This window comes from Electrona antarctica, assembly GCF_951216825.1.
Source record: "Electrona antarctica genome assembly, chromosome: 14".
In the NCBI taxonomy this organism is placed as follows: domain Eukaryota; kingdom Metazoa; phylum Chordata; class Actinopteri; order Myctophiformes; family Myctophidae; genus Electrona; species Electrona antarctica.
The window spans coordinates 19,146,730-19,172,488 of record NC_136795.1 but is presented as its reverse complement, the minus strand read 5'-3'; the positions used below and the strand labels follow the sequence as shown (position 1 = coordinate 19,172,488).

At 42.4% G+C, this 25,759-nt stretch overlaps 2 protein-coding genes across 4 annotated transcripts in view; one reads left to right on the top strand and one right to left on the bottom strand.

Annotated features, from left to right (window-relative positions):
- The window catches only part of LOC306937343 (ral guanine nucleotide dissociation stimulator-like 1), a 30,676-nt gene extending 20,483 nt beyond the window's left edge, over positions 1–10,193 (bottom strand). The window contains exons 1-3 of one of the 3 annotated variants that reach the window (XM_079521052.1): positions 9,960–10,179; positions 4,023–4,306; positions 2,003–2,047 (exon numbers count right to left, since the gene is read on the bottom strand). In XM_079521052.1, coding sequence (XP_079377178.1) covers positions 2,003–2,047; positions 4,023–4,306; positions 9,960–9,983 — 353 coding nt within the window. In that variant the 5' untranslated portion in view covers positions 9,984–10,179. Of the gene's footprint in view, positions 1–2,002; positions 2,048–4,022; positions 4,307–9,959 lie in introns of all 3 variants that reach the window. The other 2 variants (XM_079521053.1, XM_079521054.1) reach the window with 2 other exon arrangements.
- A 12,130-nt stretch (positions 10,194–22,323) lies between these two features.
- LOC306937040 (DGAT1/2-independent enzyme synthesizing storage lipids-like) lies at positions 22,324–23,307 on the top strand (the record flags this gene model as incomplete). Its single annotated transcript, XM_079520714.1, has 1 exon — positions 22,324–23,307. The coding sequence occupies one exon, from the start codon at positions 22,324–22,326 to the stop codon at positions 23,305–23,307; it is 984 nt and encodes a 327-aa protein (XP_079376840.1).
- Positions 23,308–25,759: the final 2,452 nt, after the last annotated feature.

Here is a 25,759-nt window from a genome sequence, read left to right as displayed (position 1 = left end):
AGGGTCAACACCGGACTGGGGAGACATGAGTGCATTCACAGGGTCAACACCGGACTGGGGAGACATGAGTGCATTCACAGGGTCAACACCGGACTGGGGAGACATGAGTGCATTCACAGGGTCAACACCGGACTGGGGAGACATGAGTGCATTCACAGGGTCAACACCGGACTGGGGAGACATGAGTGCATTCACAGGGTCAACACCGGACTGGGGAGACATGAGTGCATTCACAGGGTCAACACCGGACTGGGGAGACATGAGTGCATTCACAGGGTCAACACCGGACTGGGGAGACATGAGTGCATTCACAGGGTCAACACCGGACTGGGGAGACATGAGTGCATTCACAGGGTCAACACCGGACTGGGGAGACATGAGTGCATTCACAGGGTCAACACCGGACTGGGGAGACATGAGTGCATTCACAGGGTCAACACCGGACTGGGGAGACATGAGTGCATTCACAGGGTCAACACCGGACTGGGGAGACATGAGTGCATTCACAGGGTCAACACCGGACTGGGGAGACATGAGTGCATTCACAGGGTCAACACCGGACTGGGGAGACATGAGTGCATTCACAGGGTCAACACCGGACTGGGGAGACATGAGTGCATTCACAGGGTCAACACCGGACTGGGGAGACATGAGTGCATTCACAGGGTCAACACCGGACTGGGGAGACATGAGTGCATTCACAGGGTCAACACCGGACTGGGGAGACATGAGTGCAGTCACAGGGTCAACACCGGACTGGGGAGACATGAGTGCATTCACAGGGTCAACACCGGACTGGGGAGACATGAGTGCATTCACAGGGTCAACACCGGACTGGGGAGACATGAGTGCATTCACAGGGTCAACACCGGACTGGGGAGACATGAGTGCATTCACAGGGTCAACACCGGACTGGGGAGACATGAGTGCATTCACAGGGTCAACACCGGACTGGGGAGACATGAGTGCATTCACAGGGTCAACACCGGACTGGGGAGACATGAGTGCATTCACAGGGTCAACACCGGACTGGGGAGACATGAGTGCATTCACAGGGTCAACACCGGACTGGGGAGACATGAGTGCATTCACAGGGTCAACACCGGACTGGGGAGACATGAGTGCATTCACAGGGTCAACACCGGACTGGGGAGACATGAGTGCATTCACAGGGTCAACACCGGACTGGGGAGACATGAGTGCATTCACAGGGTCAACACCGGACTGGGGAGACATGAGTGCATTCACAGGGTCAACACCGGACTGGGGAGACATGAGTGCATTCACAGGGTCAACACCGGACTGGGGAGACATGAGTGCATTCAGTCTAAAGTTTAAAGCCTGATGGTGTTGCCGTCGCGCAGAAACCTCTTATCGCCATATTCTAACTTGATCATATTACAGCGTCCGAAATGCGAAAATGTGGATCTGCTACTTCTGAATTTGAATCCTAAAGAGTAACAGTTTCCCTAGACATATGAGGTTTCCACCCGACAGATAAGATGTATACTTTGTATGAATCTGAAAAGAGCAGATCTAGCCAGAAATAGCCGATCTAAAAGCTCACAATGGCCAATGCATTCCAGTGCATTTTCGAGTATAAATCAAGCATAATAAGATTATTCTGGGGCTTCCAGGCTATTATTGCCTACTGGATTCTTAAGTGAATACAATAAATACATATTTCAATTAATTGTACAGGTCAGATGCTGCAATATTGAAAACTCATAGTTTTAGATAAATTAGAGAGAAAGGGGGAACCAGTCACAAAATGGATCACTGGTAATTGCAAAACAATATTGTTGCTTTAAGTTCATCACTCAATGCAATCAGTTGAATATAAAGGAAAACAACTGTTTTGAAATACATTGTTTTACTGCTATCAAATATTATGTTGTACCACTTTGTCAGATGGCGGACTTCTCATTTTAGAATAACGCACGCTTTCATATGCAGCATATGAGTTGAAAGAGGGCTGTCATGGGAAAAGTCATCCACCCACCTCCTGTAGCATTCACTGTTGTCCATATCTGAGGCGGCATTGTCCCTGCAAAGACACAAACAGGGACACATTCACACAGGCACTGTGAATGGACCACTGTGGGCTTGGCTACACTCCTCTCCACAGGCCATCTACACTACACAGCAAAGTCTTCAGGGTCCATTTAAAGGAGAATTCCATGCTAGAAGGCTTTATTACCTTTATTTGTAGTGGTTATACGTCCCCACCAAAGAGGTCCAGCTGTTATTTTGTGTATTATTGGCTATTTCCCCTAATATAAGCCCTCAATGGGGGTTGGGTTTTTGTGCTAATTCACTTATTTCCATCGAAATAAGTAGTAAAGTGTGCCGCTTGGGATACTATTTACATTATGAAGAGAGCGATGAGCGATGGAAATAAGCGAATTAGCACCCCAATGCCCCATTCAATTCAATTCAATTCATTGAGGGCTTATATTAGGGGAAATAGCCAATAATGCACTTTTGCACAAAATAACACCTGGACCTCTTTGGTGGGGACGTAACAACTACAGATAAAGGTAAGAAAGCCTTCTAGCATGGAATTCTCCTTTAAGTGTACAGATGTAACCTCACATTTGTACACTCAGAGTTACAAACGAATGGCTTAACACAGACTACAGGATGTGACTGTGCATCAAAGTCATTCATTATAGTTTTCAAGTATTCATTTGTTTTATTTTGTTTTTCAATTTATTTCAGATTAGTTTTAGCTAGTTTTTGAGTGGTGTAAACCACTCCTACAACTGGCTTTTTTGTGCAGAAAAAATGAGCATGGTTGCTATGTTCACCCTGTTGTAATGACGTAATGAAATCACACCCGGGTGAACAGGGTGAACATAGCAACCATGCTCATTTTTTCTGCACAAACAAAGCCAGGTAATGAAATCACACCCGGGTGTGATTTCATTACGTCAGACATGATTTCATTACGTCAGACAGACCTTACACCACTCAGTTCACACGGGTGTGATTTTTACAACTGCATGTAGTTTTCATTTTAAAAATTGATTGGTTCTAGTTGTTTTGTTTTTGCATTAGTTTGTATTAGTTAACAATTGTTTTATTTTAGTCTCACTTTTAGCTAGCTATAATAACCCTGCAGTGTATTCTCTACTGTACGTTCTCCTGTCTTTCTACAAGCACAAACCTGCTCTCCTGCTAAATGCACACGAAGGCCACTCAGGATGTTTGTTGTACACAGTTCTAAGGTAATGCACACCTGCAAGGTGTTCATTATCAGGACATCAAAGATGCTAAGAGACTGCTGCTTTGTCAGGGCGGCTACTGTAGGCCTATGTGTAATACTGCCCTCATGCAGCATGGTCATTTAGCTTATACAGTCAGCAACTTCAAGTACGGCCTTTCATCCGTCTTTGAAAGTATGGGGGCATTAGGTTCACTGGTGCCTTACATTAAAAGTACATCGTTTTTGTCTTTAAGACCCCAACTTTGTCATCTTTTGTCACCATACCCCCTCCCATTTTTTTCTTGGAGAAAGGAAAGCCCTGCTTTAATGCAAAAAAAGGTTGATGCTCCAGTCATTTTAGTGTGGGTGCATGTGCGTGTATGCGTGCCGTGCATGCAAACATGCGTGTCACTTTGAATAAAAGGAAAGAGTTTCAGCTATAATGTAAATAGGTTAGTTCAACTACATTAACTGACAGAAACTAGGTCGATGGATAAGGTTGTATAGAAGGCAGTCCCAATGGATGAAAGTAGTTTTCCTCTGAGGTTTTGTGCGTGTGTACAAAGTGTATGAACTATGAACATACGCCTTCGTGTGTATGCCTAGTCCATAACTAGTTCAGGCACACTTCTGATTGGTCGCGTCATCTAAACTTTTTTCTTAACATGTGGATTTGGTCAGGTGTGAATTCTGTGTCTAGTCTCTTTTAGTCTTAGTCGTCTTAGATTTTGATATTTAGTCGTCAACAAAATGAACATGGCCAACACCGACATAACAAAGTCGGGACAGAACCCCTCCTCCCGTGTTGCGTTACCTCTGGAAGAGCATTTGGATGAGCGCGGTGGTGCTGGTGAAGGTTCTGTACGTGGACAAGAAGATCCTGCTGTAGTGCTGGCAGCCGGGCTCCAGGAGGTGGCTCACCAGACGCTCCAGGGTGGCCGCCTTCAGGCGGCGCACCTTGCGGGTGCGGTACTTGACAAAACCCGAGCCGGGACAGGCGTCGCCGCCGCCGGGGACGGGGGACAGGGGCGTGCGCCGGAGGGTGACCCCGTACACCACCCCATCCTCGGACTCATCGCACCACTCCTGAACTGGGTTCTGGAAAACACAAGTCGTTGTCGTTTTATATACTGTAGCACTGGTACACAGTGGTGGAAAGTAATTCATTCACTTTTACTTGACATACTTTGCAGACTCTGATTATGAATACAAAACATACATGAAGTGGAATCATTATTGTTATGTGAATGTGGAAGTGGCGTTGCTGGCGTTGACTGTGTAAGCAGTAAGCGCTATAAAATTATCAATTATTATTAAAATGTGTTGCCATGTTTACCAACTGCAACATTAAGTGATGAACACATTAATGCATTATTATACTAATTACAATCCAATACCATTATTATTGTGAAATTGACCAGTCTGTATAACGTTTACTTTTACATTTGTAATGAAAGTATATTTTTGATGATACTTTCGTACAAAACGTGCAGATCGCCGCTTAGACGATTACACCAGAAGCCTATGTAGATGCAGTCATGCACACTGAGAAAGGGCCTGCAACTTGGATATCCTCCAGTGGTCTAAAATAGCTCTTTCTCCTTGAAATACACAGTACAGTTATATGGGTCAACACAAAATATATTTAGTTGTGTGACTGGTCACAACATTAGAGGGTCAGAGGGTTGAACCTTGAGGTGATAAAAATAGCAACAAAACCACCATAACCAAACAGCTTGCACGACCCAGCAAGTGTGTCAGAGACAGACAAACATACAACTGAAACACCAACCAACCAACTTCACCTCAGGGTAATGCCACATACAATTCAAAGCAACACAACACTGTAAGCCTCCCAGTCAAAACCACCATGTCAGTCTTGTGGTGGCCAAGCAAACACATGCAACAAATCCTGAGTGCTGGTACTTCTACTTTAACAAGCCAAAGGGTCCATTTGATTACATTTGTACCCTCTCAGAGTTATAAATTAAAGCTGAACTCCACTTATTTTAATGACAAAAACATTATTTTAACTAATCTGTATAAAAGAGCATGTTAATTCAATACAACTAGTGCTGTACATCTGCAATGGTTGGAGGTGGTCTCTCTCCTTATGCTTCCATTGAACAATGTAGACCCTGGTTTCGGGTAGGAGACCTCCTGGTTGACCAAGTAGTACTGCCTGAAGCTCATATGAGCAAAAGCTCTCCACTGGCCAGTGAGGAGATTCACCATTGGGTCAGTGGTAGATGTTTGGTTGAATCGTGTAAATTCCGACGCACGTGGAGGCCAGGGTGGAGTTCAACACTGGTGAACTTTGACCATGTATCAACCAATAGGAAAGACGTGCCGTCGTTGACCCCACTCGGCAGCCATTTTGCTTGTAGTTTTCTTTCAGTGAGCCAAACACTCGCACACACCACAAAAATGGCACTCATGCCAGTGACCAAAATATATACCCCTGGCCAAACTATATGCGTGTAAACCAAGCTCCCAGAACGGCTGGTCACCGTTGAAGCTACGCGTGTGAAGCCTCGGCTTGCGTTGGCTATGATGACGTGTATGAATTACGTGTGTGACAGGCTGCCCTTACACTGTGTAGCATGTAATGACTAGCCATCCAGTCAAAACACAGCCAACAGACAATAATTACACCGTGTTCCTAAAATGCACATGCTGACATTAGCCAGCATGTTTGTTTGTTTTTAAGGTTTTTTGCTTACTAAGCAGTTTGTACCTTCAAATGACCAGGTATTGAACTTCCATGTTTATGGACAAATACAGGATTAGAAAAGGTTAGTGCATCGTAGGCAAAATGTTCTGAATAAAAATACTAAACATTGTGTAAATGTCAGCAAGGTCTCTATTTCAGCGCCGTCACTCCCTGACAAGACATGGAAGAGCGATGAAAGGTAAGGAAAAGCCCCGAGTGTAAATTAAACACAGAGTGCACAAATATGGAACGGTTGGAACCAAATGGACCCTTACTCAGGTCTGTACTGCGTTAGAAAGACTTCAAGGGACTTGGACTGACAAGAGGTGCAACGGTTTACTTGGTTTCATTGTGTGATATGATGTCATGGGGGCCCGGCTTCAACTTCCATAATAATAAATAAATGTCTGTTAGTGATTCTTTTTTTTCAAGGGCCCCCAGTTTGATATGCATGAGGCCACTGACCCCCATTAGATAAAATATTGTGTCTCTGTTACACCAATCCAAACTGGAAAGTTTTCCGTTTTATGTAACTGTGAGAGTGTACCAATTGTACACTCTTGGAGCTTTACGCAAATTGATTTAGAGAAAACACATATTTTTCCATTATGATAATATCAGCCATTGAGACCTTGTTTGGTTTCAGTGAGAGCCCTCAGTGCATTCACAATAACGCCTCCTTCAGAATGCTACAAGAGCACTCGACGCAGTTATAATGGAAAGGAACACAGGTTTATGAATGCAGCCGTTATGAAAAGTTCCGCTGTGTGTGTTTGAATGAAAGCGGGCTTGTCTGTCGTATAATGAGACCGGCCGTGTTGCATAAATCAAAAACGCAGACAAAGAAACTACTGGAAACACAGAAATAAATAAACGCTCGCTCTCCTCTAGACTGTGACAACTACAGTGACACACAGCACAGATTTTCTGTTGTAACTCTGATAGTTAAAGTTAAATTGACACTACTGGTTTTTACTGTCTGTGTATAATAAGTAAAATAAAAAATTAAGTGTCTTGCTCTGGGTCACTTAACCAGGCAACATGAAGCCTGGTGGAGCTGTGGTTCGAACCAGGACCTTCTGATTGCCAGTCAGCCACTCTACCTCTGTCTCACTGCCATTTTTCCTGATTTTCATCAGTCATATAACCTAGAGGAAAAAGCTCACATTTCAGACTTCTCTGAATGCTATTACAAGTCCCCAAGGTTTCTTTCTACGGTCAAAACGAACTAGAACATAGTGTTACCTCTGCTGGAGGCCACAGAGGACAGTAGGTCATCATGTCACGGACCTCCTTTATCACACTGATTCCATAGCCCATAGATATTGCAGATTCCAGATTTGTGTCTAGTGTGTTGGGCGGGGAGATTTTGTGGGCAGTTTACAATATAATATCTTCTATTCCAAGCTCATCATTGCAGGACACATGACAACAACATTACCCACCTGTCACGTCTTAAATTATCACTGTTAATGAATGGGGGGGGTTGGTTACACTTGACAGAGCACATGACCAATTCATTGACATTGTTGGTACAAATGTACCCTGAAGGGTCCATTTGGTTACATTGGTAGGGCTCAGAGTGGATACATTAACACTGAGGATTTTTGGTGACATTACACAAACATGCACCATTGTTCATTAGGGCTATCCATCCAACACAATACCTACCTATCTATGTTATAATTTGGGATTCTCATAAACAATAAAATATATACAGGTAAATCAATGTTGTGAATCATTGTTTGAAGGGGGGGGGAGTTCCTCCAGTTCATCTATGCCATCATCCACACCATACCATAGGAAGCAAAACAGAAAGAAAAACAAGCAAAAAGGAAAGCAAACCAAGACAGCCACAGTATTGCACAAGCCTCGAGCCCATTCACATGTAGACATACAGTTTTGGGGTTTTTTTCCCTTTTCTTTTTTTTTTCTATCCTAGGTCTGTCCAATCAATGGGGCAGTTAACTCAGTTAACTCACACACACTCTTTATGAAACACCCTGGTTAACTTACACACTCTATTAAACAAACTAAAGTATCAATATACATTTAATTCATTTTACTATTGACAATATAAAAGCTTCTATAGTGTTGCATATATGTGAGACATTTACAATGTAAATTATAGTCCAATATACTGTAGGCAATATTGTACCAAGCACTGACAATACAGTATGTACAACAACTAGCAACGTCCTCCTCCACTCATAATGTCATCACTGTACAATTCCATTCTGCTGCCTTTGGTCACATTTCAAAAGTTCTCAATTTAAGTAATTATATAAAAAAATCACACCTGTTTGAACTGAGTGGTGTAAGGTCTTATATAGACTGATCAGCTGTGGTCTGACGTAATGTCTGAGGTAATGAAATCACACCCGTGTGAACTGGGTGACCATAGCAACCGTGCTCATTTTTTGAGCACAGACAGACAGACAGACTAACAAAGCCAGTTGTAGGAGTGGTTTACACCACTCAAAAAGCAACTGATAGATATGGACTACTGTATGTAAATATCTGAAGTTGTGTCCGTTTGCCCTCTCTTTAATGACAGATGTAATGACGAACGACAGGCACTTCCAGGGTAGTATCAACCAAAACAAAGTGAATTCTTAAGACAAAGAGACAGCTCCTTTATGCAATAACCATGTCACCAGTTTACATGTGACGTGAGGGCTGTACACAAGAACCCACACACACAGCAAAATCCTCATTGTTCATTTCATTAAATTCTCATATTAACTCTGGATTTCACAGTCAGTGCATTGGTCCTCACAGCCCATTAGATTGTCATGAATCATGATGGGAAAATTAATAACTGACAGATCATCGTTAAATCACTAAAGTAGACTAAAATCACAGTCACGACTATTGTAGGCCACTGGTTCTCATATATATATGCTATTTGACCTGGGTATAAGGTGGCATGTACAGTATCAAACTGATACTGTACAGTATGTACAGACGAGGACGATTTCGGTGTTTCTGGGGCAAGTAATTAGCCGATCTGCCCTTTTTGTCACACGGAGACGGCGTTTTGGGGGACTTTAACGGCTAATTTTGAAACTACCTTCCAGAGTGGGAAAGTTTGGAGACGCGACTTTCACGTCTCCGTGTGTACAGCGAATGCCGCCTAATTTGCTGAAACGGTGATGTCATAGTCCCCTCGCCCCTCCAAACTAACCAGTGTTAATGGTTTATTTCACCATAACCACTTACATATAAGTATCACAGCTATTTTATATTTGCACATAATGTCTATAAATCTCTTCTCCAAAAATAGCCGATCTGCAGCCCGCACGCACGCAAACAGTTGCTGAGATTGAGCAGGCATGCACGAGAGAGGAGTTGTGTGTGAGGAGCTCTCTCTCTCTCTCTCTCTCTCTCTCTCTCTCTCTCTCTCTCTCTCACACACTTACTTTGTGCTTGCTGCTGTTTTCAGAAGAATTAATCCAAGGTTTGTCATATATTATGGTTTAGTAGGCATACACTTTAGCTGGTCAGTCAGTGTGTGCAGACTCAGAGAGAGAAGCAGCACTGCTCTGCTCATTAAATTGATATGACGCATATGCGCATCTGATCAAGATAATTAGTTATTTGGCAACACCTGTGTGAAATACCAACGCTTTCATATAGCCTACTTTAAGAATAAAGTTTTATATCGTTCACAAACTTAGGCGGGGAACAGCCCGCGACGTCCTCGTGTAGTGGCCCTAGGTGGCTCCACTATAGCTATACATCATGATATAATGTTCAGTTGCCTGCCAGCATGACCTACATACATACGTACATATGATTGACCATCAACAGCTGCAAGGAGGATATCTTTCTATAGCATATGAGTGGACCTAGAAGTCTACAGTCAGTTTGCATAGAGAATTTACAACAATTTATTTGAGTATGCTGGCGCTACATTACAACACACAGCTATTAGGCTATTAGGAAATATCACAATATTGTTTAACTAGATCATTTAAAATGTATATCAATTTCATTTTCAAATCCACATTTCTGTAAAAGTGACAGTTGACTTACCATTGTTAACTCCCATTTTCCCATAGCTCGTCGGGTTTATGAAATATAAAGAATCCACTTGCATGTTGGTATAATATAAAATAACTTGTCTCAGGTGCGCTGTTGCAGTCAGTAGCAGGTGAATAAAAGTGGCGTCTTCACTTCACAGACTGTCTGTCTGTCTGTCTATCTCACTGACTGCAACAGCGCAGCTACTGACAGCACTCCCACCTGAAACTCACAGCTCTTTATACTGGGGGTGGAGACCAAACACGGGAGGCGTGTCTGCTTCACAATGAAGTATCCTCTGCGTTATGAAAGGTGCAATCTGGAACTTGTGTTAATGAATACAACGTTATTTAACCTGTCTGTAATTTACTGTATGTTGGCTAGTAGGCTACTTTATGTGGTTGGAGGTGGTCAGACCAGGGGTCAGACTAAGAGGTCTCACCTTACTCTTCCTTGAGACAGGCACTTAGCCCCTGGCCTGCATGGTGTAGAGAGGACACCTAGTGGTTGACAAGTAGCCTAACATGCCTGAAGCTCATAATCACATGTTCCTGCACAAGTGAGGATTAGAGTTTTTTCTATCTCCTGTATGAGACACGTTTCATACATTTAAAACTGTATTTGAGTAATTTGCGCTTTTGATTTGCTGTAGAGTAGCGTAGAGACTACAGTCTTGCAAAGCTGCACCATATGTGTAATCTCTGTCTGGCACTTCACTTGAAGGAATCTCCAGTTAGTCAAGTTATAATCAACATGGGTTAATGGTTCACTGCAGGGGACATGGTCATATGATTATGACAGTTTAGTTAGACCACAGGTTTTCAAAGTGGCAGCCACCACCAGGCGTCAGGGAGACCAATTGGAAAGCCTATATAAATTGTTAAATATATATACATTTATTCATCAGATTATTTTGCCATTTTATTGTGCCACTTTCTATCGTGCCTATTTGGGCATGTCATTATTATTGTACAATATTATTTGCACAATATTTAAAAATATATAAAAAAATCACACCCGTGTGAACTGAGTGGTGTAAGGTCTTATATAGCCTGTCTGACGTAATGAAATCATGTCTGACGTAATGAAATCACACCCGGGTGAACAGGGTGAACATAGCAACCATGCTCATTTTTTCTGCACAGACTAACAAAGCCAGTTGTAGGAGTGGTTTACACCACTCAATAATGAAATCACACCCGGGTGAACAGGGTGAACATAGCAACCGCTCATTTTTTCTGCACAGACTAACAAAGCCAGTTGTAGGAGTGGTTTACACCACTCAAAAATAACAATAAAACACACTTCACACATCAACACACCAACTAATAATAGTAATGAATTGTATTTATAACACATTATTTAAACACCAATAAACTAGAAACATTTGCAATTGAGAAAGTAAAAAGTGTGTGGGACGATTTTAACAGTTTTAATATAAATTCTCTATTACAGCACAGCATTGTGCAACTGTTGTGCATTTGGATAACACTTGGACAAAACGTGAAAATGACAACATTAACACCAGCATGACTTTTGTTGGTGTATGTGAAAATCCACAGACGTATATGAGCTGCTTTACAATGTGATATTCAGTGAAAATCTTTGGAGTACAAGACATTTCATTTGCACACCTTCATGTTTGACATTACACACCTTTTAGGGCTGGGCCCACTTTTGTGAGGCTGGACATAAAGGCATAGTTATGTTTTACAATGTATTTACTGTATGAGGCAAATATTTCTAATTTTATTTTTATTTTTTGAGAGAGAATACGGAGTCTAATGGAGAATAACCCATTAAACCCGGGAAAGCATCTTTCGATTTCTGTGCTGGCTATTTAAAAATAGCAGATATACAAGTTGACAGCGCGTCACTTCGTGCCACACTGCAAGCTTGTACATCTGCTATTTTTGAACATTCTTGAAAAATCCTGAAAGGGCGAGAACTACTGATTTTGAAGGCATTTTGTAGAATCGGCCTCAGGTCTTAAAGGACCACTTCACCACTTTTCAACATCTCTAAATATAATTGGTCCTCACTAATGTTCATGATAAAACACCACCATTTTTTCCTACTCAGTCTGTGTCTCATAGGAGGGCTTTGGGCAGTTCGGACAGCCGTCCACCAGTGACATCATCATTAGGCAGATGTTTTTTTAAATATATTTAGATTTTTATTATCGTGAGAACGATGGCTTCAACTTTTGCATTGCAACTTTTCAGGAAAAGAAAGCCTGCCGTTTCTATTAGCTTGGATTCACCATTGATGATGTCACTGGTGGACGGGTTTCTGAACTGCCCACAGCCTTCCTATGAGACACAGAATGAGTAGAAAGAAATGGTGGTATTTTATCATGAACATTAGTTAGGACCAATTATAGGAAGAGAAGTTGAAAAGTGGTGAAGTGGTCCTTTAATGGTATGAAAGGAGAAAAGACACGTCAGAGGTAGGATGTTAGACTCAGGAAGAACAACTGACGCACGTTGCAGTGCAGTGGTCAATACACTAAAGCAGTGCAGTGGTCAATACACTAAAGCAGTGCAGTGGTCAATACACTAAAGCAGTGCAGTGGTCAATACACTAAAGCAGTGCAATGGTCAATACACTAAAGCAGTGCAGTGGTCAATACACTAAAGCAGTGCAATCCAAACCCATGGGGCCGCGGGGGAAAGTGGGCCCCCAAATAATTGGCAAAACATTTAAGATTGGAATGATAATATATCATTCGTATAAAAAAAATCACACCCGTGTGAACTGAGTGGTGTAAGGTTTTATATAGCATGATCAGCTGTGGTCTGACGTAATGTCTGACGTAATGAAATCACACCTGGATGTGATTTCACAACTGGCTGTTTTTGCGCAGAGAAAATGACCATGGTTGCTACGGTCATCCAGTTCACCCGGGTGTGATTTAATTACGTCAGAAATTATTTTGAACATAGCAACCATGGTCATTTTTTTATGCACACAAAAGCCAGTTGTAGGAGTGGTTTACACCACTCAAAAATACCTTGCATTGTGCAATGCAACATGAGCTTGGACATGAGCTTGTAAATCGGTACTTATTTTCCACTTTTTACCCCTTTGTTTTTAAGCCAATAGAGAGTATGCGTGTGACATCATCATCAAACCAGGAAGTTATGCAGGAATGCCTACTGAGTGGCAAAAAACTACTTTCTGGCTTTGACAGCCCATACATCCACACAGAAAAGTCCTATCTGATTGCATTAAACAACGTTAAACAATGTTAAACACACTTTGCATGTTGCTTTGCCACTCGATTTGCCACTCGATTTGCCACTCGATGTGCCATTCACTTTAAGCATGCGCATACCCTCTATAGGGGGGTCTACTATTTAGGTGTTTAGGTGTTGGAATCCCTGTTAGACTATGTGAGTAGTAGAGTTTTAATTATGTGTGATGCTGATCCTTATGTCCTCTCATTCTGTCATGGATTAACTGAACGGATGGCTGGACAAATCAATCATTATTATGTGTTATGCTGCTGTGCTATTTGACCTGGACAAACCCCCCAAAACCAGGAGGCATGATGTTGACTCCTACTGAAGTCCTGTGTACAGCTGGATAAACACGCACACACACACGCACACACACACACACACACACACACACACACACACACACACACACACACACACACACACACACACACACACACACACACACACACACACACACACACACACACACACACACACACACACACACACACAGAGACAGCCAGCCAGCCAGCCAGCCTATACTTGATAGTCAGGACAGGTACAAAAGGGGGCCATAACGCCAAGAGAACTCTCAGCGGTATGGGTGTCCGTAATACAAACTGGGGGTCCTATAGGGAAAAAAAGGAAAAAAAAGTTGAGAACCACAAAAAGATGGGAGATGGATCAGGTCCACCGTCACTACGCAAACCAGTGTCAAACACCGAGAAACAGAGGCCAACAAAACACCTGCCGGCGAGATCAATCTCCAATCTCCAGGGATACGCCTGGTCGCAGATAGAAAATAATACCAGTGACCCAGAACTTTGGAGGGCCCTCGTCGACGGCCTGTGTGTGTGTATGTATGTGTGTGTGTGTGTGTGTGTGTGTGTGTGTGTGTGTGTGTGTGTGTGTGTGTGTGTGTGTGTGTGTGTGTGTGTGTGTGTGTGACTGTCCCAGTCAACATCTTGATGAGCTGACCTGCATGTCACCGTCTTTACAAAGTGCAAACAATAGAGTCTGTGATATGCGTCATCGTCACAACATCATGAATATACAGCCACACTCCACACGCTCTTTAGTCACACATAGTGCCCTGAAGTCACACAGACTTCCGGGCATAAGCAGCTCAACATGACGCTATATTTTCGCAGGGGAACTGCTACAAATTATGAGCTATTTATCAATCAAGAGCTGTCCCAACACTTGTCTTTAGTGAATCCATAAAACTAGTGTTCAGTAACTGGGGTCTCCCCGCCTCTGTAGCTCTTTAGTAAACAGAAATTTTTTTTTCAGGTCAGCGATAAAGAAGTGACATTGGAAGTGACGAAACATTGAAATGAGGAGTAAAACAAAAGCTGATAAATGATCTTTGTGGGATTCTCTCTCCTGATTGGATGTAATGTGTGTAACCCACCTGATATATATTGACTAAAGAGCTTGAGAGATGGGGAGACTGTCCTAACATAGTTCAATTTACAATTTAGGCATATAGGCATTTAGCAGACGCTTAATCCAGAAAGATTTACATTAAGCAAGAACAAAAAGCATGGCAAGATCACATACATAAAGAGTAGTTATCATGAATCATACGTAAGCTAAGAACAGTGGAATATCTATATAATTAAACTATGCATATATACTATAGTGCTATGTCTACATAAAATGCTATCTAAGTTACATAAATTGAGCCTTTGCATACGCCTGTAAGGTTGTCAGGGCCTAGGTCAGGGCTAGGGCAAGTGCTACGGGCCAAGATGGAGTCTGAGGAGGTGGGTTTTCAGACTATGGCTGGAAGATGGGGAATGAGGCTGCAGTTCTGATTGTAATGGGAAGTGCTTTCCATAGTTTTGGAGCCAGAAGGGAGAAGAGTTTGGGACGTGTGGAGCGTTGTCCAGGGGTTTTTAGTGAAGGTACTTGGCTGATCTGAGTGCGCGGGAGGGTTTCAAAGTCAAAGTCAAAGTCAAAGTCGTACGATTAGTCACAGACGTTACCACAGTGAAATTTGTTCTCCGCATTTGACCCATCTCTTGGAACGGTGAGTCGCAGCGTGCGCCGTGCTCGGGAATCATTAGTTGATTTGACCCCCAATCCAACCCATTGATGCTGAGTGCCAAGCAGGGAGGCATTGGGTCCCATTTTTACAGTCTTTGGTATGACCCGGCCGGGGATCGAACCGTGTCCGCCCGGACACTCTAACCACAAGGCCACTGTCTGGTTTGTAGGGTTCGATCAGACTTGCAAGATATGGGGGAGCCATACCTTTGGTTGCTTTGAATGCCAGCAACCAAAGGTATGGCTCCCCCATATCTTGCTAGTTCTTTAACCTTTTAACAAAACATAGCACTTACAGCACCTTTAACACAGAAGATTTTACATTGTATAATGTAAACCTTATTATTAAACCTTATTCTTATTCTACACCAGCCATAGGCTACGGTCCCTCTGTGAAGGCAACCCCTGTGACCCATAATGCATCACAATGTGAGAGAACAACGGCTATGGCTGTGTAATTTATCCTTTTCCCTTTTTCATCGACATTGCTTTGAACGCAGTGACGCCCAAAGGCGTGGTGCTTAACCTTCAATGAGTTTTATTGTTGACAGAGACTGCGTCATACAGTATATTAGCCCAAGGCCATAAAGACATGTTTAATATAGTGTGTACGTAAGGGTCAAATCCAGTGTGTGTGTGAGAAGAAGGTTGATTCAAATGTATCAATATAAGAACTATAGGGATGATGTTTAAAACATCGGTATCGGCCAAGTGAGGGGCACACTTATTGTCATACATCATCATCATCTCATTCCGGCCAATCAAATTTCACCTTCGTCTTCAATGTTTGTGTTTACACAAACGCTCAAAACTGGACATAGGAGGGGCTAGTGCCCCTCAATAACAATTTAGCCGATAGGCCTACTGATACAGATATATGTTTATTTTGTTTTTGTTGTTTTTATTTGTATTGGCTTTAGTGCCAGGGATTCAGGAAACATACAACTTCAATATAGTCTGGCAGTCAACAGGCTTCTTTTGTGGGAAATTTGGTATATAGTCTTTTTTATAGGCCTAAAATATTGTCAATATACTATACATTCATGAATCCACTTGCTGACCAGCTGTCAGCATTGAGCATTTTTTAATAGGGGTTTATATGTGACCAAAGGCAAAAATATCAAAATTTCATTATGCATTAAGTAGCATGTGACATGTCAAACTAGGGGGTTTTCATGATTCTGAATCCATTCCAAGCATTAGTTTTGCACAAAAAACACTCCTTGGGCTAAAAACGGCCATAGCCGTAATGACAAATCAGAGGTCAGCACATTTTGAGCACATTTGGAAGTGGCTAGCTGGTTTGTAGCCCAAGGAGTGTTTTTTGTGCAAAACTAATTGTTGGAATGGATTCAAAATCATGAAAACGCCCTAGTTTGACATGTCACATGTTACTTAAAGCATAATGAAATGTTGACATTTTTGCCTTATATATGTCAATGGTATGGTCACATACATAAACCCCAATAAAACAAATTGCTCAATACCGACCGCCGGTCAGCAAGTGGATTCATGAATGTATGTATATAGACAATATTGTAGGCCAATAAAAAAAGACTATATACACCAAATTTCCCACTCCACACCCCCGGCTGCCGGACTAATACAAGACAAAAATGTTCAGAATCTACAGTTTGGTATGGCTGCAGATAACCAACACACCAACATAGCAAACGCAAAATGTATGCTTATCAACAAAAGATAAATATCGGCTACTGCCATCGGTTATGCCAGTTTGATTTGCTGATACCGGTATCGACCAATACCGGCAAATATCGACCGATACCGATATGTGGCCGATACATCGGTGCATCCAGATGTGGCGCCATGACGCCATGTGAAGTCCTACCAGTCAAGCTGAGGGTATGATTGGCCTTTCAGGAAGCTCTGCCAATCAGTCAAGCTGAGGTTCTGATTGGCCTATGAGGAAGCCCTTGCAATCAGTCAAGTTGAGATCTATAGAATCTGTGCCTTCTCCACCCGAGTACGAGCCACTACATGGTTTCTCCCTGCTTCATTTCATGATTGTCTCCGCCAGGCCAATGGCATGGCAAGACTATGTTTTGCTTACTCCTACAGATGTTATCCAAACATCACGCAAATCGGTACACATATGGTTAATAGTCAAGACTGAATTCTGCACATTGCTGGCCCACAATTACCTACAGTACCTGACTTGGCGGAGACCTGTGCATAGCACAGTTGTCTATACGTATTCATGTATTAATTACAAAAATGTTTCTCCATTGTAATTTACAATTAAATTCAATTAAATTCAATTCAATTCAATTCAATTCAATTCAATTCAATTCAATTCAATTCAATTCAATTCAATTCAATTCAATTCAATTCAATTCAATTCAATTTTATTAAAATGTCAAATCACAACAAGTTGTCTCAAGACACTTTACATAATTATAGAGCAGAAAACCGACAGAGATCCATATTACCCATCTGTACACTAATTACACTTGCAACAAGGTGTTTTGAATCCACCCACATTCCTCGTACGTGTGTCTCCAAAGCTCTCCACTTTGCGTAATACTTGATTTACACTTAGTTACGCACTGGTGCGTGACATCCACGCGCAACCAAGTCCTAAGACTCTCAAGCAAGCCGCTGCTATCAGCAACAGTGTCCCCAAGCCACTTGTTTGCATCATGTCTACGTTGTGCGTCTGCTGGAATGCTGATTGAGGACTGCCCCGTCCACTTCTGATGCACGCCATGATTAACACCAACAAGAAGGAGGAGCATCAGCTGCCTCCCATCTTGCCCTCGTGACTCACACACAAGACAGTCTACTACTGGTGCTCACCAAAACTCCAGCTCACATAATAGGCATTTGGTTTCATGCATGGTATTGGGCATTAGGAAGTTGAGGGGAAGACATTGCACGCTCTGGCTCTATATGCAGTAACTTAAATGAAAAAGTGCGGAAAATGCAGAAAGTCAGTCATATACTATCTAGAAATCCTTAATAAAGAGTTGTGATAATGCAGACCAGTTGGCTGCCGCACAAGGCCGTACTATGAAGGCCACAGGTGTTACATGGAATGCATTTCTGATAGTTATTTACTTGACATGTACGGCAAAGAGAACATACTGTTACTTGCCTAGATGAGAGGAAGATTATTCCGATATTTCAGTCCATAATGTGCAATATTGACCAGCAGTGTGTGAGTTTGAAGCATTTCTATCTTCTTCTGTTTTTATGCAGGTATACAGACAGTTTTGATATCGAACATTCCCATGTCACGTGTTTCGGAAATACAGGTCATGTCATTACAATGACACGTGTTAGCTGTATGTACATACCGGTAATTCTGATGGGTTATAAGATTTTTCACTTTTGAGAACTATTTCCTATCACATTTATGACACAACCTGCTCAGTGGTACACCAAAGCAATTTATTGTAAACAAAACCACATAGAAGCTTACGGGACCAGGAATACTAAATATATCTAACATATGTCTCCTCATAAAAGCTATTTGACATTTTGTCTAATAGCATACATATCAAGTGCATTCCAGACAGTTTCAAGGGCGGCCGCACCCACTCTCCTGACTCAACCACTCAGATAGGTTTATACACTGTGTGCTGTGCTCCCTAGAGAGTGTGCTCCCAGACAAGGGTTGGTCACTCACAAGACCAACCCTAAGGGGAATCGCTGATGCAAATGCCACGACCAGGGGAACAGCATCCCCTGTTCAGTCCCTCCGCTATCGCAAGGTCTAGTGGAAACATTCTCAAAATGATGTGGTTCTCAAAGTGGGGTCCTTGAGCAGATTCTAGGGGGTCCATTTGGTTACATTTCTTCACTGTCAGAGTTATGGGTGGGGTCTATGGAGTAATACATGTATACCGAACTGGGAGTGCTTGAAATTAAAAGGTTTTATGTGGTTCTCAAAGTGGGATCCTTGAGGAGATCTAGTGGGTCCATTTGGTTCCATTTGTTCACTGCCAGAGTTATGGGCAGGGTCCATGGAGTAATACGTGTATACTGTATACCGAACTGGGGGTGCTTGAAATTAAAAGGTTTGAATTGAAACCCATTATTTTTTAAGGCCTCTCCAATGCATGCTTTTGAAGATTACGTCATGTTTAGAGTACTTATGATGTAAATCGTTTGCCAGCCAGTCTACTAATGTTTGTTTAGGGCACTAAATGACGACGTAAGACATCACATGGCCGATATAAATACAGTGGGCGCCCCTCACTTCACACAAGTGATTTTTCTTTCTATTTAAATGAATTGTAATGTGAAGGATGTGAAGTTGGCATAAGACTGCAAAGAATGAGGAGATCCCACCAGGAGAGGTGTGGCCTTGTGACGAAACAGAAAAAGAAAAGAACGACCAGATGCCACGATTACGCGGTAAACCACAAATGACGTGTTATATCCAGAGAGGACAATTGAAGTAGGCTACGTTACATGTAGCTGCCGTCAGCACAGCAATTTGACACTACATTTGAATAGACTTGTCTAACAAGTATTCAAAAGGTTATGAATCTATGATATATTGCAAAATGATAGATAGATAGATAGATAGATAGATAGATAGATAGATAGATAGATAGATAGATAGATAGATAGAAAGATTCATTATTTTCCACAATATGTGCATACAGTACATAACACAAACAAGCAATACATAGATATAATCGTACAGAATTACATATACCAAAATACAGGATGTAGCCTTCATAAACACGTAATTACAGGGGTCACACAACAAAGACGTGGATTGCCACTTTACACAACCACAGACTGGATTTCTTGTAATTTAAGAGGAGGGTTTTAATTTAAAGCTCATATGGCTATGGGAACAAAGCTCTTGTTAAACAGGCCTTTTTGCACAAATCTACACTATAGTATATACTTACAAGAAGGGAGACAAAGTGCAGGTAGAGTGTGATTCTGAGTGCTTTGCGGGTCAGAGATGAGGTGACACAATTGTATAATTTGTGGGTGGGAATACCAATGAGTTTTGCTGGCTAAATGGTATGAAAATCATACGATATGATGAAATGAAATGAAATGAAATCTATATTTACCCAGGGTATCTGGGCTAAGCTCAAGAACTTGTTTCCAGCCAGGCCCTGCTCATAGAACACATTTCATCGTAGTGGTTCAATGCCTTGTTCAAGGGCACTTCAGCGGTGGTAATTTTAACATCAGCGTGATAATCAATTTCAAGGCAAATTCATTTAACACAATTCCAATTTAATGGTAAATAATATTGACCATTTGTGTACATACCTGTATGCACATTCCTAAAAGGACATGCGTAGATTGCGTACACATGGACATTTTCTAAACATCATGTACAATACTGTCTGCTACTACACACATGCCATCTAGAGTAGAGTAGAGTAGAGTTTATTTATTTTGGTCATTAAAAACAATACAGTGCCTGCTTTGTGTCTGTATATGTACATGTGTATATATTTGATTATTTATCCTGTTTGTATCCTGTGTGCTTTTCTTTTCTTCTTACCTCTCCAACCCAATATCCTCTCTCTTCTCGGGAAAACATCAAATGACATCAACCTGTGACTGTTGACTCAACTGTTTGGAGACCAAGTTACAGTATGGATCCAGTGGTGATGGGACTTGGAGGTGCTGTAGTTTCTTGATTGACTGGATAGTGCAGGTCTGGATTGCGTTATAAAGCAGTGGCTTTATAACGCAATCTAACTACCCCAAGGGTTGTTAGTAACCATATGAACCCTTACAGGTCTGTAACTAAGAGAGTTAGGGGTCTGTGGCCTAATGCATACCAAACCTTTAAAGAAATATGGCATAGTTTTAATGCATACCTTTGTTTATCCAAATTGGAGGTGATCCAAGAGTGATGATAAGACATGTGTTTCGGATCAGTTTCTCCAAGCATTTCATTAGATAGAGGTTACAGCTACAGGCCTGTAATGGTTTAGCAAATGAAACCCTAAACTTTGTTGACCGGGGTGCCCCAGGGATCTGCACTTGGCGTGCTTCCTTATTTACCTCGACACCAAATCTTCCATAACTGGGATTCGTGCATAATGATCTGAGGAAGAGAGAGTGAAGGATGGGTGTTAAGTGTTATCTAGTTGGAGGTAAAGATCATCTCCCTAATGAGGATCTTATTGTCCATTCTTAGAACAATAAGGTTTTTAAATGCCCCACCAATCTACGGAATTGTTCGACTGAATTGGATATGTGCGCACCAACCTTCCCTACTGTGCCAGACGGTAATTATGGTTGTGGCTGCACCCAGTGCAATTACATGCTATGTGCAAGAAATTCAGCCATCAGCCATCCATAGCCGTATGCCACCGTGCCATCACATGCATCACATGCTTCTTCACGCTTCTTATCTTATCCGTTGTCTGTGTGGCCTGACTTGTGAGGGAAAAACCTATTGAGCATTATGGACAAGCATTATGAACAAGGATTAGTGAAGCATAAGCCCAGGGGTGAACATGCCCTCAGATAACACACGATTATCTGAAAAAGGCACACTACCGTATGTCAAGAGTATGACATCATCAGCACTGTGTCTGTTTATACTGTATATATATCAGACGGGCATTTTTTTGCAGGTGGTTTTGAGGTCAGTCTGTGATGTGTATGTCAGGAATTTCCATACATGGGCATAATCTGTCCAGACACACAACTTGAACTTTATATCCGGCTTGATTGGCTGACAGTGATGTCAATGTGATGTCGTTTTGCTCACTGCTTATATCGTTCCATCTGTCTTGTCACTCATTTTCACCCCAATCACAATTCCGTTCCCTGGCCTGTTTTATAGATTATATATATCATGGTATATAATCTAACTAGAGAGTTTAATGTAATCACGATTACAAGCCGTTCACTTTCGCAATCCTGTGAGCGGGCCTGTTGGACTTCTAGTCTTGTCTTGCCACGAGTTGTTGGCCTCTTAAAGGATGTCTCTAGGTCAGATTTAGCTTCCAGCTCACCCCGAAAAGCAGAATCAAGTAACAAACAGATCGAAGATGTGTGACTAAACAGATGTGTGGATATCTCCTCCCAATGCTGTCTCGTTCTCTACGGTTTGACCAACTGACCTAGTTGTCATTTGCAGGATGTCAGACGACGGCGATCAGCCGCGCCTGTTGGTAGCAGAGGACTCTATCTCCTTCCTGATGCTGCTCCATGCATGGTGGGCCGAGTGGGCAGCCTTCAGTTGCTTTCGGGAGTACTCGATGTGGGTCTTCACCCCTCTGGCCATCGTCTTCATACTGCCTATCCTCATCATACTACTGATCTATATGTCCATACTCTTCCTCCATGTCTACAAGAGAAAGAACAAGCTGAGAGAGGCTCTACTCTCGGACAACTTCTGGGACGGAGCCAGGAAGACCCTGGCGATACTGTGGGAGGGACATGGAGCCATATGGCACGGATATGAAATCTGTGGGATGGAGAAGATCCCCAATGAGGGCGCAGCGTTGATCGTGTACTACCATGGAGCTATCCCTATTGACTACTACTACTTCCTGGCCAATGTTTTCATCCAGAAAGGACGCACCTGTCACTCTGTAGCTGACCACTTCCTCTTCAAGATCCCAGGCTTCAAGTTGCTGTTAGAGGTGTTTAGTGTGTTCCATGGACCCCAGGAGGAGTGCATACGGGCCCTGCAGAGTGGTCATCTCTTGGCCATCGCTCCGGGCGGAGTCCGGGAGGCATTGTTCAGTGATAAGACATACCCGCTGCTCTGGGGCAAGCGCAAGGGCTTTGCAAAGGTTGCCATTGCCGCAAAAGTGCAGATCATTCCGATGTTTACTCAGAATGTACGGGAAAGCTTCCGATCGCTGGGAACACTGAGATTTTTCCGTTGGATGTACGATAGATTCCGGCTTCCCATAGTTCCCGTGTATGGGGGCTTTCCCGTCAAATTGTGTACTTACCTGGGTGACCCCATCCCATACGACCCTGACGTAAATGCTGATGAGCTGGCAGAAAAAGTTAAGCAGGCCGTCCAGGCCCTCATTGACCAGCATCAACAGATCCCGGGAAACATCCTGCGAGCGATGCTGGAGCGCTTCCATACCAGACAACAAAGATGAGTAATACTTCACCTCTCCTCACTGTTCACTACGTGGCCTCAACAACACAAACATATCATGTGTATAGGAAAACCGAATGGTCAGCGGTGTCCCTGGAAAGGAAGTACTGCACTGGTCTAACCTACAGGTACCTTTAAAGCTACAGTGTAGCTTAAAGGAGAATTCCATGCTAGAAGACTTTCTTACCTTTATTTGTAGTCGTTACGTCCCCACCAAAGAGGTCCAGGTGTTTTTTGTGCAAAAACTCCTTATTGGCTATTTCCCCTACCATAAGCCCTCAATGAATTGCATTGAATTGAATGGGAATTGAATGGGGCTATGGGGTGTTGTGCTAATTCGCTTATTTCCATCGAAATAAGTAGTAAAGTGTGCCACTTGGGATATTATTTACATTATGAATACAAAAAAAAAGCGATGGAAATAAGCGAATTAGCACAACACCCCATAGCCCCATTCAATTCAATGGAATTCATTTAGGGCTTATAGTAGGGGAAATAGCCAATAAGGAGCTTTTGCACAAAATAACACCTGGACCTCTTTGGTGGGGACGTAACAACTACAAAGAAAGGTAAGAAAGCCTTTTAGTATGGAATTCTCCTTTAACACTGCTATTTCTCCTATTATGTGCCCACTGGACAGCTTATTCAACTCTTTCTGGCACATGTGCTCACCACATGAACCCTATAGTGTCTGTATTCTGGGTACGTCATAACAGGTGAACATTCTGTGAAAATGGTAAGTCTACAAGCTCACAACATGGTGCACAGTGAGCTTGTAGACAGGCTATTGTCTGTGAAGGGATTTGGTGTAGAGGGAAAAGGGGAGGGGGACCAGGTACAGAGGTATAGTGGTCTGATGTCAATGAAATCTCTTTTTGTTAAATATTCATGAAAAAGAAACCAGTCTGTGATGCCAGACGTCTATGATGTACCTATGACGTATGACTCCATACCTGGGAAAGGTTTCAGCCTGATTTGATAGATGGCTTGAATTACCATGGGTCTATAGTCGATGACATCCCGGACTGTGCCCAACTTTGGACATTGTGAGCCCATTTGACTTCCATTCTAAATGATTAAATAATAAATATACATAATTTTAAATTTTAAATGAAATTAAATAAATAAAATCAGACATACACATTAAGCCATCTGCATGTACATTAAGTCATCGGTGGAGGGGGTGACACATGCAGACCTACGCACACACGTGCACACACACACATACGCACACACATTCCATGCTCAGCCAATCAAATCATCGATATGGGGTGCACACGCACACACAAAGCTGGGCATACGCCCCTCAAAATAACACATTCTGTAATAATATTTTGTTATGTAGCCTAGTTTAACTTCAAATATCTGTTCAGTGTTCATGGCCAAAAAGTGTGATTTGATTACATTGTTTTACTTTTGTTTGTGTATACAGGCCAACTTAGCTCCGTTTGGAACCTCAATATCTACGCTGCTATACGCTTTAGCTCCGAGATGAGGTTCCGTGGAAAGCTATCCCTGCACAAGTCAAAATGGAGTCGACCCTGTCCACAAACAGTGGATTAAACACTTTTCCCAGTATTGTTTACAGAAATATATGATATATATCAGAACCAAGATACAGTTGATAAACTTAGGATAGGCACGTAACATTTTAGATAGGGGTGAAACAACCGCTTAAATCAGGCTTAAATAACACATTTAGTCCAGTCAACCCCTGTCTTCCGAAAGATTGCATTGGAAAAACCGGGAAAACATGGTAGGCCTACTGGCTGACAAACAAATAGCGTAGCTTGCGGAGTTAGTTCAGTCAGATATACTCAAGCGTGTTCATGCTATGCTCAATGGACATAAATGTATTTGAGGGGTTTATGCTGCATTACTATGTGGGTGTATACAATGTTTGCAGACCCACATGTCATTTGCTGATGTGGCAGTCAGCTGACCAATTGGGCGGGTATTTAAGCTCACCTAGACTGCATGCCTTCCTCCTGCATATGGTTCCTGGTTGTTGTTATGCACTGTTTGCTCCCACCGCCACCCCAGCACCACTCTGTTATTTCTGTTCCCCATGGGGGGTTGTTATTGTATATCTATCTCCCTGCTCTTTATGTTTATTGATGGTGTTTAATTATGCTGAGCAGTGAGAAAATTGCAGCAGAGCCGAGCGCCAAGATAATATATTATATACACACTTGTATTCTGATTCTATAATAAATATTGGTTAATCTATTCGTGAGTTATCTGACTGCTTTTGTAAGTGTTTCACCCCTATATAAAAATTAGGGATGTCCCGATCACATGATGTTTTTGCTACCGATCCGATTCCGATCATTTGAAAATGACGTGATCGACCCCGATTTCCGATCACCGATCCGATCGGGACAACCCTAATAAAAATGTTACGTGCCTACCCTAAGTTTATCAACTGTATCTTGGTTCTGATACCTGCGAAA